Source organism: Beta vulgaris, chromosome 4, assembly GCF_026745355.1.
Source record: "Beta vulgaris subsp. vulgaris cultivar EL10 chromosome 4, EL10.2, whole genome shotgun sequence".
Lineage (NCBI taxonomy): Eukaryota > Viridiplantae > Streptophyta > Magnoliopsida > Caryophyllales > Amaranthaceae > Beta > Beta vulgaris.
In genome coordinates this window covers 20,904,624-20,920,696 of record NC_079205.1, presented here as the reverse complement: position 1 = coordinate 20,920,696, position 16,073 = coordinate 20,904,624, and the positions used below count along the sequence as shown (strand labels likewise).

At 35.5% G+C, this 16,073-nt stretch overlaps 1 protein-coding gene across 1 annotated transcript; it reads left to right on the top strand.

Annotated features, from left to right (window-relative positions):
• Positions 1 to 4,008: 4,008 nt before the first annotated feature.
• LOC104901068 (uncharacterized) lies at positions 4,009 to 6,262 on the top strand. Its single transcript, XM_057393988.1, has 6 exons — positions 4,009 to 4,181; positions 4,298 to 4,714; positions 4,870 to 5,083; positions 5,175 to 5,523; positions 5,626 to 5,775; positions 5,856 to 6,262. Exons 1-6 carry the CDS (start codon positions 4,009 to 4,011, stop codon positions 6,260 to 6,262), a joined length of 1,710 nt encoding a protein of 569 aa, XP_057249971.1.
• Positions 6,263 to 16,073: the final 9,811 nt, after the last annotated feature.

The window sequence follows — 16,073 nt, the reverse complement described above, 5'->3', positions numbered from 1 at the left end:
TTATGTTACATTTCTAAATTAATTATTGGTACAGTCGTCGGCAGTTGGCTGGAATTTGGATTGTTGGACACGTGACTACGTGAGCAGGTGTGTGAGGCTAGTTGACTACGACGTGAATCGTGATAGTTTTTTTTTTTTTTTTATCCATATGAGCCACGAAGGCGGTACAAAGTACAAAGAAGGGGAGGGGGGATTCGAACCTGTGACCTATCGTTCACAGTACCTCAATCTTTACCACTAGGCCAAGACATCCTTGGTACGTGAATCGTGATAGTGACTCTTTATAAAATAATTATTTGTAAAACTAACTAAACACTCTAAGCTTAGAGCCAGCTAAGCTGCGCTCAATCTTTAATCACAACTTATTATTAAAAGAGACGGTCTAATTTTAATATTAAAGCAGACCGAATCACCAAATGAATTAAACTAATCACCGAATGAAATCAAACTAGTAGCTAATGGGTTAAACCTGTTTTTGATATAGAAATTGTCATCGCCTAATTTTAATTTAAAAATAGACGGTCTTTTACAAGACCAACTCATCTTTAATTACCAGTAAATCTAAAAGTGATCCTATTTGATTCGAATCAAACTTAAAAATAAAGATTTGAGGTGATTAAGTTTGAGTTACCAATTACTCCCTCTGTTTTATTTTAATCTACACACTACACTTTTTAGGCATGTTAATACAAAACTTTGAGGACATACTATCTATGTTTATATTTAGTTGCAACATTCACTTTGTTGCACAAACTTTAAGAAATGAGAAAAGAGAGTATAATTGATCCACTTACCCCTACTACTAGTACTATAATTAAATGGGGAAAGAGTAGGTGAAGTAAGGGTAATATAGTCAAATTATCCCAAAAGCTTTCCTAAAAAGGGAAATGTTGCAACTAATAAAAAACACCTAAAAGTACAAATTGTTGCAACTAAATAAAAACAGAGGTAGTATATCTTTAGTTTTATATTTGTAAAAATTATAAAAAGTATGTTATGATGAATCTAAAAAGATCCCACCATGACTATATTTTTATCCGCGTATAAATCACAAATGATGGTCAAAGTGAAATTTGTAAATAGTGTAAGATGTCAAAGTGTGTAGATTAAAATGAAACGGATGGAGTAGTATTTATTGAATCGACTCTCTCTTTATTAGATTTTTCTCTTGCCTCTCTCTACCTTCTTCCTTCAACCAAGGGTTTGCTTTTTGGGGAGCTCACTGCCGCGGTTGTTCCCGACCACTAGCCAGCTCCCCTCCTGTCTTTAACACATTAAGTTTTTTTTTTTTTGATCCATATGAGCCACGAAGGCGGTACAAAGTACAAAGAAGGGGAGGGGGATTCGAACCTGTGACCTATCGTTCACAGCACCTCAATCTTAACCACTAGGCCAAGACATCCTTGGTTTAATACAGTAAGTTTGATGGCTCTTCTTCCTTGTTGGAGCGGGTTGGTAGTGGTGAATTCGTTTGCTCTATGTCTAAGTGTACCGTCTTCCGTTGGTTTTTTTGTTTTTTCACTAGTTTTTTTTTCAATAAGGTCCATCTTTATGAGCTTTAGTCTCCTATATGGGGTGTGCTGATACCCCTCTTCTGGTGGGTTTGTTAGCTCTAGTTTGTGTGTGTTTGTTGTGTCTAGTTCCCAGGACACAAATTTGAAAATTTTGTCTCACATATTTGTGGAACTGGTGGAGCGTCGGTCTAGGGGTGTTGGTCTGGTCTGGAAAACTAATCATTTATCACCATTCCAAATATTATACCAAAATGTATCTGTGATGTGGTGGATGTATTAAAGACATATTATTACAGGATCTTGGAGTAGTTCATCAATGGAGATAATATGTTTAGGGTTCTTAATATTTGCATTGTTTTCCGAGTCTATGTACGGATTGATTGTACACTTTCAATGTTTTATTATCAAGGCAGAATTTCGAAAAAAAAAACTAGCTTTTATAACCAACTTTTTTAAAAAAAATAACCTTTTAAAAATCTCTTTCAAAATACTACCTTACATAACAAATTTATTTCAATATACTATTATTTTACTGTATTTATTAAATACTAATCAATAAATGACAATTGTCGTAGGTGTTGCCGGTAGGGTAGCGAGAAAAGAAGAGAGAAACGAGAAGGGAAGAAAGAAAAACAATTCACGGTGACTCAATTATTAGTTATCAAACCCCGTTAATGGCAAAATAATAGTAGTATATTGAAAGAAATTTGTTATATAAGGTAGTGTTGTTAAAGAAAATTTTTAAAGGTAGTTTTGTGGGAAAGATGGCTGGTTTTTCCCTGCTTTTCTTCTTCTCTTAAACGGATGCAATTGGTGCCAATGGTAACTTCTTTTCTAATCCTTTGAACAGCCAAAAAGGGTCGATTTAAAAGGGGTGATTAGACGCTACAATAATGGATTGAATGACTAATAAATGGGGGGGTTTACAAAAAAGGGTTACAAGATGCTCACAAATCACCTCCAACACTTCAAAAAGTCTGATTTTTGGGACAACATTAGAATGGGTTTTAGTTCCACGATTTAAAAATCGTTACAACAGTCCAAACGCGCTACAACGATAAAATAAAAATACTAGCTCAAATGCGTAATTTAAATACTAGAAAATAGTTATTTCACAAGGTACCCCTGAGTTCTTGTAAAATTCACGTGGTACCCACAAAATTTTCAAAATTCACGAGGTACACCTCAGTTTCCGTACATTAACACCGCATACCCTATTTCCTAACAGACGTCAACTCTCCGTTACTGTGTTATGACTTTTTTGCCCTTGTTGTATTAAATCCACTATTCCGCCAACTAACCCCATCGAATATCAACAGACTGAAAAAAATTCGACCCTTCATCTTGTTCTCCTCCCCTGTTCTGAGCTATCACCATTGTCAACAGTACCCTAAATTTCTTCCCAAAATATCTGCAGCATCGTGCAATCAGCGTTAAAAGGAGGTAATTTCGTCGCAACAGTACCCAAAATTTCAGCGTCGTGCAATTGAAACGTCGTGCAATTGAAGCGTCGTGCAATCTGCAACAGTACCCTAAATTTCAGCGTCGTGCAATTGAGTTAAAAGAAGGTAATTTCGTCGCTTTCGATTTTGTTTTTGAAGTGCAAAGATGAAATCTTTAGAATGAAATAGGGTTTTTCGCAATTTTCATAAAATCGAAAGTAATTAAGCAATTTTGATGATTTTAATGCTGTATAAAATGTGTGTTTGTGAATGTGATTATGGGTATGCATGTTGTACTGTGAATTGTGGATTGATTATTATGATTTTGGTTAGAAATAGGATTTTCTGAAATTTGTTTATTTGAAACAACTGAATTGTGGTCTTTAATAAAGTATTGGAATGTGATTATGTTGTATTTTTTGTTGTTTAGGATGTTCTCATTCTGGCTGTTGGTGCATAGTAAGGGTGGAGACTTTGATGTATGGGTGGAGGATATTGACTTGTGTCATGTGATGGGTTTATATGAGATGATGTTTGAGGACTCTGTAAAACAGAATGTGTTTCTCCCCAAATATTTCATTTTGACTGTCAATAAACCTACGACGAATAGGAGGATGGAGTTGGATGATGATTATGCTATGTTGAAAATGTGGGAATGGAATCAGGGCAAGGAAACTATAGAGGTGTGGCTTGAGGAAGTTGAAAAGCCAGGGATTGTATTCTGTTCTGCTAAGGCTAGTTGGGAGAAGTTGGATGAATGTTTCCCTGGTAATTCCCAACCCCAACCATCACAGTGTGACACCCAACCCACCCCTCCTGGAAACCAACATGCCAATCCACCTCCACCACAGCCCACTCCACCTCCAGAACAACCCAATCCACCTCCACCACAGTCCACTCCACCCCCAACACAGCCCAATCCACCACATCCACCAAAAAAATCAACTAGAGAGAAGCTAAAAGAGTGGAGAGTTCCTAAGACTACAGCCTTGAGACATGGGACTTTTATTAAAGGACAGACATGAGGTACTGGTGGAGGTAAGAGGGTCAGAATGCAACAGGCAGAAGTGAGGGAAGTTGATGATGATGATTTGACAGGGGATGACAATGATGATTCTGATTATGTGTTCTCTGATTTGGATGATGATGATGATGACAACATTGATGATGTTGACTTGGTTGATGAGGATGACTTGGTAGTTTCTGATGAGATTCATGAAAAAAGGTTTGAAGATTACTTAGATGGGAGTCATAATTTGGATAAGATGTACTTGAATGGCAAAATTTGGAGCAATTACCATTTGGGTCTATTGCACTTGAAGAGTGGTTAATTTTTGAAAGCAAGACTGAGTTTCTACAAGTATTTAGGGATTTTTGCATTCAAGAAGGCTTTGCTGTCACTGTTGAAAGAGCTGACAGTGCAAGGTACACAGCATATTGTCTGGTGCAGTCATGCAGCTGGAGGATCCATGCTACTGGGTTGAAAGATAATGTAAGCTGGGTAATCAAGAGTATAACTGGGAAGCATAACACTTGTGGCAGACTTGAAGAAAATCCAATGGTGTCTTCTGAGTGGTTGTGTAGACACCTTTTGCAAGACCTTGAGGCAAATCCAGAGATACCTGTAGATGCATTACAGAAGCTATGTATGGAGAGGTACAGGCTCAATGTGACAATAAGGTTGTTGTACAAGGTCAGAAGCATAGCAAGGGAACAGATTTATGGTTCTTTTGCTGAGTCATATGCCTTATTGCCAAGGTATGCTGAGATGATTAAGACAACTAATCCTGGCTCTTATGCACTAATTACATGGACAGGAGACAGCGCAAACCAAGATCATCAATTCACATCATGTTTTTTTTCTTTTGCTGCTTCTGTGAAAGGGTTTTTAGGTGGATGTAGACCAATCATAGGATAGATGGTGCACATTTATCGGGTTATTACAAAGGTGTGATGCTCACTGTTGTTGCCATTGATGGTAACAATGAAATATTTGTCGTTGCATTTGGTGTTGTAGCCTCTGAGAGCATAGATAGCTGGACCTATTTTTTCAGAAACTTAAGGTTGTTGTTTGAAAAAGAGGGATGTCAGAAGGATGATTGGACATTCATAAGTGACAGAATGAGGGTAATATTTTATTAAGGCATCATTGGTTTCATTTATGCAATTATTAAATTCATAACTAATTAATATTTCTTTTTTTTGCCTTGATTGTTAGGGAGTTGAATCAGCACTTTCTGAGGTCTTTCCTAGGGCCACGAGGAGGATTTGCTGCCAGCATTTGTACTCCAACTGCAAGAATGCAGGTTGGAGTGGATCAGCCTTTCACAAGCTGTTCTGGATTGCTGCAGATGCATATAATGAGTATGTTTTTGAGAAGGCAATGTCAAAGATTAAAAAACATGATGCAGCAGCTGAAGAATACCTAAGAAATGTTGGTGAGGAATGGTCTAGGCACTCCTTTGACAACAAAGTTTGTTGTGGCCACAACACAACAAACTTTGTTGAGTCTTTCAATGCTTGCACAAAAGACAACAGGGACTTGCCTGTTCTCACACTATTAGAAGGTGAAATTGCACTGACAATATAATTTGAAATTACTTAATGTTGCAATATGATATATGTGTAAACTAATTTTTTTTTTGTGTTGTATGGATTGTATGTAATAGCTGTTAGGACATGGATAATGAAAAGAATGGGATCAAGGTTTGATATGGCGGTTGATATGGACCCCAATTCCCTTACTGAATATGCAGAGAACATTTTGAAGACAAGAAGTGATGATTCAAGGTTATGCCATGTCACTGTATGTGGAGGGGGTGAGTTTGAGGTGAGGGATGGTCATGTCAAGTTCCCTGTCACACTCACTAGAATGAGTTGTGGATGTGGGACATGGCAGGGGTCTGGCATACCATGCAAGCATGGATTGAGGGTCATATACAACCAAAGATTGAACCCTGCCAATATGTGTCTGCATACTTCAAGGGGGCAGCTTATAAGGCCACTTATGCTCACCATGTCCATCCAATGGCTGACCATACACAATGGCCTTCATTCAATGTCCCTCAAATCAACCCTCCAACTATCAAGAGAAGTGCAGGGAGGCCTGCCAAGCAGAGGAAGAGGGGTCCAAGTGAAGCAAGAAAGGGTAAGAGGCATAAGAACAACAAATGCAGCATCTGTAAAGAGTTGGGTCACAATGTGAAGACTTGCAAAAGTAAGAGCCAAGCTGGAAGTTTATCTGCAAGCCAACAAGGCAGGGGAAGAAAAGAAAGGCTGCTCAGGAAGCTCTTTCCAACAAGCTGAGGGAAGAAAAACCAGGAGGTCAACAAAGGCTAACTAGGAAAAATAGCAAAAATTGCATTTTTTTGGAAATCTTGCACCTGTACCAAGCTGGTTGCTTTTTTTTGAACATGACAATTAGTGGCAGTAGTGCTTCTAAATTCACCTGTTAGATTTTTATTGCAGTTGACTATCTTAGTGGCATAAGCTGCTTTTTTTAACATATGTGTTAGTGTGTATTTATTTAGAACAACATTATGTAATTAACTTGCTTGTGGTATTTAAATGAAAACATATATTATTGCACGAAATATTTAGGTAACATTACATTACTTTGCTTCATCTCCCCAACATTACATAAATCTAATGTATGTAGATTCAAATGAAGAGGAGGTTATGGAATGTGAAGACATGTTATGGAGGTTAACACACAAAGAAACACACCAGCTCTCACATATATATATGCAAGGAAAACATAACTAGCCTTTATAGCTTGGCAACGGCTAGTTTTTTCATTTTAAAAAAATTGGGTATTTTGTGAAATAAGTTCAATATCTTGGGTACCATGTGAATTTTGAAAATACACTAACGGAGAGTTGACGAAATAGGGTATGCGGTGTTAATGTACGGAAACTGAGGTGTACCTCGTGAATTTTGAAAATTTTGTGGGTACCACGTGAATTTTACAAGAACTCAGGGGTACCTTGTGAAATAACCGTAGAAAATATATAATTAGTAATTAAATAAACTATATAAATAGAACCTTTTAAAAGTTGAAAAAAATGTATATGATAAAATATTTGTAAGGAGTAACATCTTCTAATTTAAGTAAGGGAAAATAACTCAAAGAAATTATGAGCGGAACTCCGTGGTGTTACACTATTGATTAGGAAGCTTTCAGAAGGACAAAGTGCAAGCCCCCCTCCCCCAAGGGTGACCTCACTCATAAATATGAGTTAATGAGGCAAGGAAGATTGCGCTTATGGTGGCTTAAAAAATAGTCATGCATATGCAAAACTGTAATGTTATTTAAAAGCATAAAATAAGTATGAATCGTATTTTTCGAGTTTCACCCACTCATTTAAAAAATGACTTTTTAACTACAATAATACAATTTTTTAACCGTTCTCTCGCAATAATACAAACTTTTGATTATTTTTAAATAATACAAACTTTTTTACAAAATTCCTCCACTAGGACAATGTGATCTTTAACCTGTAGAACAGGTAAAATAAAAATTTTTAAAAATCGAAATCTCTTTCTCTCTCCTCCCCTCCCCTTACCAACTGAAAGCCACCACAAAACCACTGGACTCATCCCCTTTCCTCCTCCTCCCCCTCCTCCACCACCCTAACCACTAGCAACACCACGTTTCCCCTCCTCCACCCTAGAAAGCACCACTGCTCCCCCCCACCCCACCCCCACACACACACAACTCGTTCACCCCCGAAAACCACCCCCTCCAATCCTTCACTCCGAAAACCACTAAAACCAACCACCTCACCCCGAAAACCACCAATCCCAGCCACCCTAGCCTCGAAAATCACCCCCTCCACTCCCTCACCCCCGAAATACACAAAAGCCAGCCACAACCACCATGAACCCCACCCACCAAATCCTATCAACACAACACTGACGACCATGAACCCCAAATCACCTACAAAATAAAACCCTAAATCACCTAAATAAACCGCCAAAGAAAAACATCACCAATCATTTATGAGTGGGGCAGATTTTGGGGTAAGGCAGTGGGTTTTAGATAAGGGGCTAATTTCTTATGGGTGAAGGGTTGTTACGGGGGTGGGAGATGGGTAATGGGTACAGGGTCTGATTTTGGGTAGGTTAGGGGTTGTTTTGGGTGTTGCGGTTGTTTATAGGTGGGTGAGGGGCTATTTTAGGGATGGAGGGGAGCTGATTCGACTAGGTGAGTTGCGATTTTGGTGTTGGTGGTGGTTAAAGGGTAGGTGGCAGTGGGGGAGGGGCGGCAATTGTCTGGGGGAAAGGGGCGACTATGTCAGGGGAAAAGGGCATTGGAGGGGGTGGGGTGGGTGGGGTGGGGTGGGGTGGGGTGGGGGTGGGGTCAGGGGTGGGCAAGGGAGGAAGACGGTGGAGGGGAAGCAGGAGAGAAGAATGAAATGAAAAAAATGGAGGAAGAAGTAAGTGCCATGTAAGCAATTTACCTGCACCAACAAGTGACTAACCGATCATGTCCTACTGGAGGAATTTTGGGCAAAAGTTTGTATTATTTAAAAATAATCAAAAGTTTGTATTACTGCGAGAGAATGGGTAAAAGTTTGTATTATTCTAGTTAAAAAATCCTTTAAAAAATTGTTTTTTTTAAATCATCCCTAGTGAAGTCGCCAAATTGTAGGCGTGTTTTTATTCGTCTACGAGTGATGAGCACGTATTTGACTATTTCATTGTAAATGTTTTATTGAAATTAAAGAAGTCGGATGACTCATAAACCTAATTGAATATTGAGAAATCAAAGGGACGACTTAGGGACTTATCCAATGTAGATTTTCCCGTCATGACTCCATTAATGGTCAATGACTCCATTAACAGTTTAACACGGTAAGGAACCACATTCGTCCATTAATGGCCTCTAATTAATATCGATTCATGTCAAATTTTATGCAATATAATAACCAGAGAATATTTTCAAGCACCCTAAAAATATTAGTCTAAGTTGGTTAAATATTAGACACATTAAAAAGACTATTTTTAGTGATGACAAGTTATTAAATAATCAAAATTACAGGGTTCCTAAAAGGTTGTTCAAATTATTTAGTCTGATTAATATTAGAATAACTCCTTAGGTATTGATTAACAATAATAACATGTGGCTGATGTAACACAAACATGACAATCATAACAACGTATATATGAAAAGAGAAGGAAAGGTTAGAATATACAAAAGAACGTTTTTATAAAAGATCTACATCATGAAAGAAATAGTTAGTAAGTTCAACAAATAAATAAAAAGAAATTATTCTAGGACCCTCATGAGTATACCGATGCGACTTAGGTATTGAGAGAGTAACAACCGTCGGGGAGAGCAATCGTGAAGCCTAAAGATCGATCAAAATATGAGTGTGTATGGGTTTGAATGTATGAGTTTGTTTATGTTTCAAGGGTATGAAAGTATGGGAGAGTTCGTAAATATTCGAGTGCAAAGTGCGTATGAAAAAGTGTTTTTTGATCAGGAAAACTCATGGCTTATTTATAGCAAAATATTTAAAAAAAGATAGAAAAGCAAACTAAGTGTCACGCAAAGAGTGCGCTAGGTGCACGTCTCTGTGTGACCCACAGAGACACGTGCCAGGCGCAAATTGGTGCACCTGATGCGGCACCACCAGTGCGTTGAGCGCACATGGTGCTCCAGATGCACCACCTGCTTCCGACACACTAGCCTTTTCTTCAACGCGTTTTTAAATGATTTTCTTTTATCCTTTAAATTCATAAATCAATTTTACGGGATAAAATCTTATTTCAAATTTAAAAATATCTTTGAAAATGTTTTATTTATTTCTGGAAATATATATTTAATTAATTATCAATGAATAATTAATTGGGTTTTTTCAAAGGATCGGTTATAATATATTTTAAATGAGATCAAATCATTTTTTATGGGCTCAAAATACAATTAATTATAAGGAATAATTAATTGAGTTTTTAAAATAGGATTTGGATCATTAAAATAAGCTTTTACCCTTTAAAACGATTTGGGTCGGGCTATTCAGACTGCTTTCCCTTAAGTCGGAGTGATTAAAATTGTGGTATGTTTCATCAGTGGGTCCTTAAATGGGAAGACACGATTATGTGTCTACAAAAATCTCTATGGTGAATGCATGAAACTACTGTTATCCCCCATAAGTTTGTGAATTTACAACTATATATATATATATATATATATATATATATATATATATATATATATATATATATATATATATATATATATATATATTATATATATATTATATATATATATATATATATATATATTAGTATTAAAATAATTTATTTCTTAATATGTTGACTATTTGAAAGTCAAAAGAATTATCTAATAATTTTAAATCATCAAATATTTTATTTAGTCATACTTTAAAAATTATTTAAATAGTTTAAATATTTTTGAGTTTAGTAAAAAAAGTTAAAAAGGGTTAGAGGAACCCAATTATATTAAAGAACCCAATCATTAAATGATTATTGAGCCCAAATACAATTCGCTAAGCCCACAAGGGTTAACTATATGAACCCCGCAAAATTCGAAATCCCCACACTTTAAACACTCACCCTAAAATTTCTCTCCTCTCTTTTCTCCTTCTCTCTCCTCTCTCTTTTCCTTCGGCTCTCCTCTTCTTCGGCCCATCACTCTCTAGCAGCCAACGTCGCCCAACCATGCCTCCTTTGCCGTCGGTGGTCCCTCCTCCTCGGGCCGCGTGCCTCCCTCCTCTCGTCTTTTTGGTTTATTTCTTCCTCCTCTATTTTATTTAATGTTAAGTTTATGTTTTAAGGATTGATTCAATATTTTCATGATTTAAATTTATAGTTTGATGATTTAAATATAAGTTCTACATTATGTAATTTATATAGTGAAGTAGTTAAATTACAAAAAAAAAAATATTGTGTTTTAACTAAGGTTTTAAGTAGCAAAATATGGATTTTAAGGGTTTTATATGAGTTAGAAATTGTAGTACTATATTATAGTTTATGAAATTGAATACTCTTATGATTATGATTATGTTTAAGCATGTTTTAAAGGGTTCTAAACACATTATAAGTTGCTGAAATTTTTATTAGTATGCATATGATAGAGTTTAGTTGTCAAAGTTTGAGTTTTTGAAGATTGTTAATGACTGTATGGTAGTACTATACTAGGAGACATTAATAGTTGAAGTTTTAATGATTAAAAAGGTTTTTAAACATTTTTAAAGAGGGTTTAAAATATTTTAAAGTTGTTGGAGTTTTATTTGAGTATTGATTAGTCGTTGTATTCATATTTGGTAGGTAGAGAATTCTCTTTAGGCGACTTCTAAGATTGTTAAAGTGGCTTCGTATATTGTGTTGGAAGATTTATAGTGTAATGAGTTTTCATGCTCTTATGATCATATACTAGAAGAGGAGGAGGTCTACTATGTTAAAGATTAGAGTACGCAAAAACGCAAAGGCACGTGGAAAACCAAGCAAAAATAGAAGGTTGGTCGCGGGTCACGACCAGTGCGTTGTCGTGACTCGCGAATCGCGACGGGTCTTCTGTTTTGGCGACGTGAAAAGGTGCGTTGATGGTTTCCAACTGTTGTATTGTGTATGTTATCCGTTTAATGACTATTAGGATTCTTATTCAGTGGATTAAAGGTCCTTAATTAGTTATTAAGGGGGGATTATGAAAGTAACAACTCTAATCTATGAAGGGAATATTTCTATATAACCTTTGTGATTCTTAGGAGGAGAGAGAAGAAAAAAAATTAGTTTTTCACACTCTAATCTACTTGCTTTGCTTGGGAGAAACTTTGCTAATTTCTCTTGAGTGTTCTTCACAAACTCTAAAATACAAAGTTCTTGTTGATTCACTTAGAAGATCATCTAGTGAATTGTTCTCTCCATTGTATCTCATTAGTTGTTTCGTGTTAACCCGGTGATCCTAGAGGGGCAAAATTAAACTAATTGGAAAGCGTAGTTTCCGTGCCTTGGAGTGGTATATTCGGTTCTCTTGTTGATCACACCTAACAATCTATTAGTTTAATTTTCTTTTTCTTTTCGGATATGGCTCAATCACTCATGGACATGACTATGAAGTTCCAAAAGTTGGACAAGTTTGAGGGGGTGGGTTATCGAAGATGGCAAAAGAAGATGCACTTCTTGTTGACTACTTTGAATGTGGTGTATGTTCTTTCAACACCCATACCACCATTCCCGAAAGATGGAGAGGAAGAGTTTATTGAGACTACAAGGAAGAGGATAAAGTGGGAGAATGATGACTACATTTGTCGGGGTCATATTCTCAACTCTCTTACCGACCCTTTGTTCGATCTCTACCAAAACGTGGAGAGTGCAAAGGAACTTTAGGATGCTCTTGAGGCCAAGTATATTTCGGAAGATGCTTTAAGTAAGAAATTTCTTGGTAGTAATTCTAATTCATTTAAAATGACTAATGATCAGCCTATTGTAGAGCAATTTCATGGAGTTCATCACTTTTTGAACCAAATAAGATCACATGGTATGGTGATGGATGAGGCGATTGCATGCGGTTGCCTCAGTCATCGATAAATTACTACACTCTTGGAAAGATACTAAACATTCCTTGAAACATTAAGGAAGATATGTCCATGGAGCAATTAGGAACTCATCTTCGTATTGAAGAGGGAATCTGGGCTCAAGATGGGGTTAAGGATACTACTCCTAGTATTCCTAAGTCTACCGTGAATATGGTAGAGGTTGGTGGGTCTAGTAAGACCAAGAAATCCAACAATAACAATTCTAAAACCAATTTTGCAAACAAGAAGAGGAAGACCCTCACTTGTTGGATATGCGATGGTCCTCATCTCAAGAGGGATTGTCCTTCTGTTGTACTCGCCAAGTAACCAAAGGAAGAATTCTGATAATTGATATGATATAATAATGAGGAATGACAATGCGTATCTTTCTTTTAAATTCCTGATATGAATTATGAAATGGTTTAACTACATTCTCTTCTCCCTGTTTTCAAATAAAATGAGTTGAAATGAATTTACGTTGTTAGAGTAGTATGTTACTGGGTCTCGGCTCATGAAGTTTCATTTTTTGTTTTAGGTACCGATGGGGATGACATAATGGCTTAGGAGTGAGGAATTGTTATTAAAATGACTCAAACACTTATAGTTTTTGTAACCTAAGCTATCCGTTAGTTTAATTAACATTAACTCTGTTTTACTTTAAAATTTTATATAATCTAGCATGTTTAAGTTTTCACATTATTATATGTTAGAATTCTGAAAGTATGTTGCCTTGTATTTTCTTAACGAGAAGTACAGTAGTAGCGCACCGACCAAAGGCTATGTCTTCTGCTGCTAATAATCAAGATTAATTAAACTAATAAAGATGCTTAGAGGTCGGGGTGTTACAAACTGTTCATTATTTACAAAGCAAAATTTACTCTTGATTTTTAACTTTTCACCTTTTAAATAATATTATTTATTTAAAATGTGACTTTTTGTTTGACTTTGGTTAATAGTTATTACTAAAGTTTTACACCTTGGTTTTATTTGTGGGATATTATATCAAGTGACTAACTTTAGGTAGTATTATTTGTTTGTAGACGAAAACTACGTAGAAGGCGGACTTTAGGCGCTATTGCAATACTTGGACGCATTCGAGGTAATTCACAATGTCCATCAACACTTAAAATCCCGTTAGGAATTGTATGTGCTATAAGTAATTGATGTTACTGTGTGATTATATCTTAAGTTTGATATATATTATATGACATGAATGATAATAGTACTTGTATGACTAAAGTTATGATTATTACTATTAGTACTATTTCCCTACGTATGATGTGTATATATATATAATATCATATCATATCATATTAAAACTATACTAATATGGATAATGTAATTTAATGGGTACAACTAGGGGTGCTTATCGAGCGAGCCGAGCCCGAATAGCACTGGGCTCGACTCGTTTAACTTTTGATGGGCTCGGCTCGGTTCTTGAGCTCGCCGAGCTCGAGCTGGTGATTAGAATTTGCGGCTCGAGCTCGACTCGTGAGCTCGTTTAGGCTCGGCTCGTGAGCTCGTTTAGGCTCGGCTCGTGTTCTCGATTAGGCTCAGGCTTGACTTTTAATTGTTTTTACCTTTTCTTTTTATCTTTCTTCTATTATATACCTTAGTTAATATCTTAAAAGAAATACTTAATATAATTTTTTAATATGTATAAATAATTTTTTAATATATAAACAATTTTTTAATATAAAATATATTTTTAGTATAAAAAAATAATCGAACTGTTCATGAGCTTTATGAGCCGAGCTTTGCCTAGCTCGGTTGTGCTCGTTTAAGGCTCGTGCCGAGCTTTGACTGAGTTTTGACCGAGCCAAGCCCGAGTTGCTCGCGAGCTTGTCAGACTCATTATCACCCCTAGGTATAACTAATGAATTAATGATGTTACGAACGATATTATAAGTTGATATTGTGACTCTATAAGGCTCTAATGATGGACATATTGGTTACTATGAATTATGAAAGTTGATTATCTATACTAATATATTAAAAGGCGTGCATAAACCAGGAACGGTGCCACGTGGCGCTCTTCCTAGGGAGTTTTAGGTCACGTAATCCATGTACAATAAAAAAAATTAGAGATTGCATGGTATAGGTTTTGATCCCGTGACCTCAAGTTCATGTACTAAAGTTTTAACCACTAGACCAAGTTGTATTTAGTGATATTATATCAAAGTACAATATTAATAAATGAAAATTTTCTTACCCGGGGCATATCCCGGGCCTAATAACTAGTTATAATTCTATAAAGTGATTAAGTTGTGAAAAATATTTATTGAACTAAAGACGTTCCTGTTAATGTTAATGTGATGTTTGATGTGTCATAACTTTTAAAATCTATATATTAATCACGTAAAGTTGAAACATTATTGCGGGAATTGTCCTATGGACTTGGATCCTCCATCAGGTGGTGAACATTACTTAATTTTTATTCTGTTACAACTATTTTATCGTCTTCCTCCTAATACTATTGGTGCATGTTGCGGATACCCATTAGATTAGTGAGGGGTGTCCACACTAGGGACGTTATGCAAAACAATATTGGCCATTACTTTTAATTTATTTAGGTGATGACCCATGTTGAAGTAGGTGGTTACTGAGATTAGTCCTGGCCTACTGACGTTTGATTTCCTTTTAATAATTAAATTTGTTGTTGTATGACTCATATAAACTTGAAATAATTAAAATGGTTAAGCATATTATATACTTGTTTGTACTACGTTATACTTGTCTGTATTATGATATAAAAATTATTTTTAAAATATGACTATTATTTTTTTACGGGATGGAGTTGTAATTACTTAGTTTTTGCTAATTTTTGTGTATTTATATTCCTTTGTTCTTTTTCTATTTATATTGTACAGGTCAGTGAAAGGGACTATGTTGCAGAAATGAGCGAATCTATAGTTTTTAAGTTCACCTAGTTTAATAAATATTACATTATTGTTATTTGGGATTGTTTAGTTTTAGATTGGTTTTAAATTAGACCACTTAGATTGGTTTATTTTGATAATTTGGATTGTATGTTAAATTTTTATTTTAATAATTAGCCTTGCATTTATTTTTAACAATAAATGCGGCAATAACACCCTAAAGGTTTGGTTAGATATTTTAATGAAAAGTGAATGTTTTATAAAGTTTTGAAATCAAAATTTTGGGGTACGGTGTTACAAAACTTCAACCAAAATTTTAGCCCATATATATACTTTTAACCAATACGAATGTCAATTTAAAATTTATTTAAAACCTTAATAATCAAGAACTAATTGTTCAAATTCATGTTAGAGTCGATCCCGATTTTTAAACGTTTTATAATAACCTAAAGTGACCTCAACTTGACCAAAACCAAACATAAGGGCATGTTCTCTCCAGCTTCAGTTCAGCTCAGTTCAGTTCAGCTCCATTCTTTTATAACCATTTTGTTAAATATTATTATTATGTTGGTCTGATTTATTTTACTAATTACTCTTATTATTATTATTATTATTATTATTATTATTATTATTATTATTATTATTATTATTTAGCTTTATATCGTTATTATTAAGTATTATTATTATTATTATTAT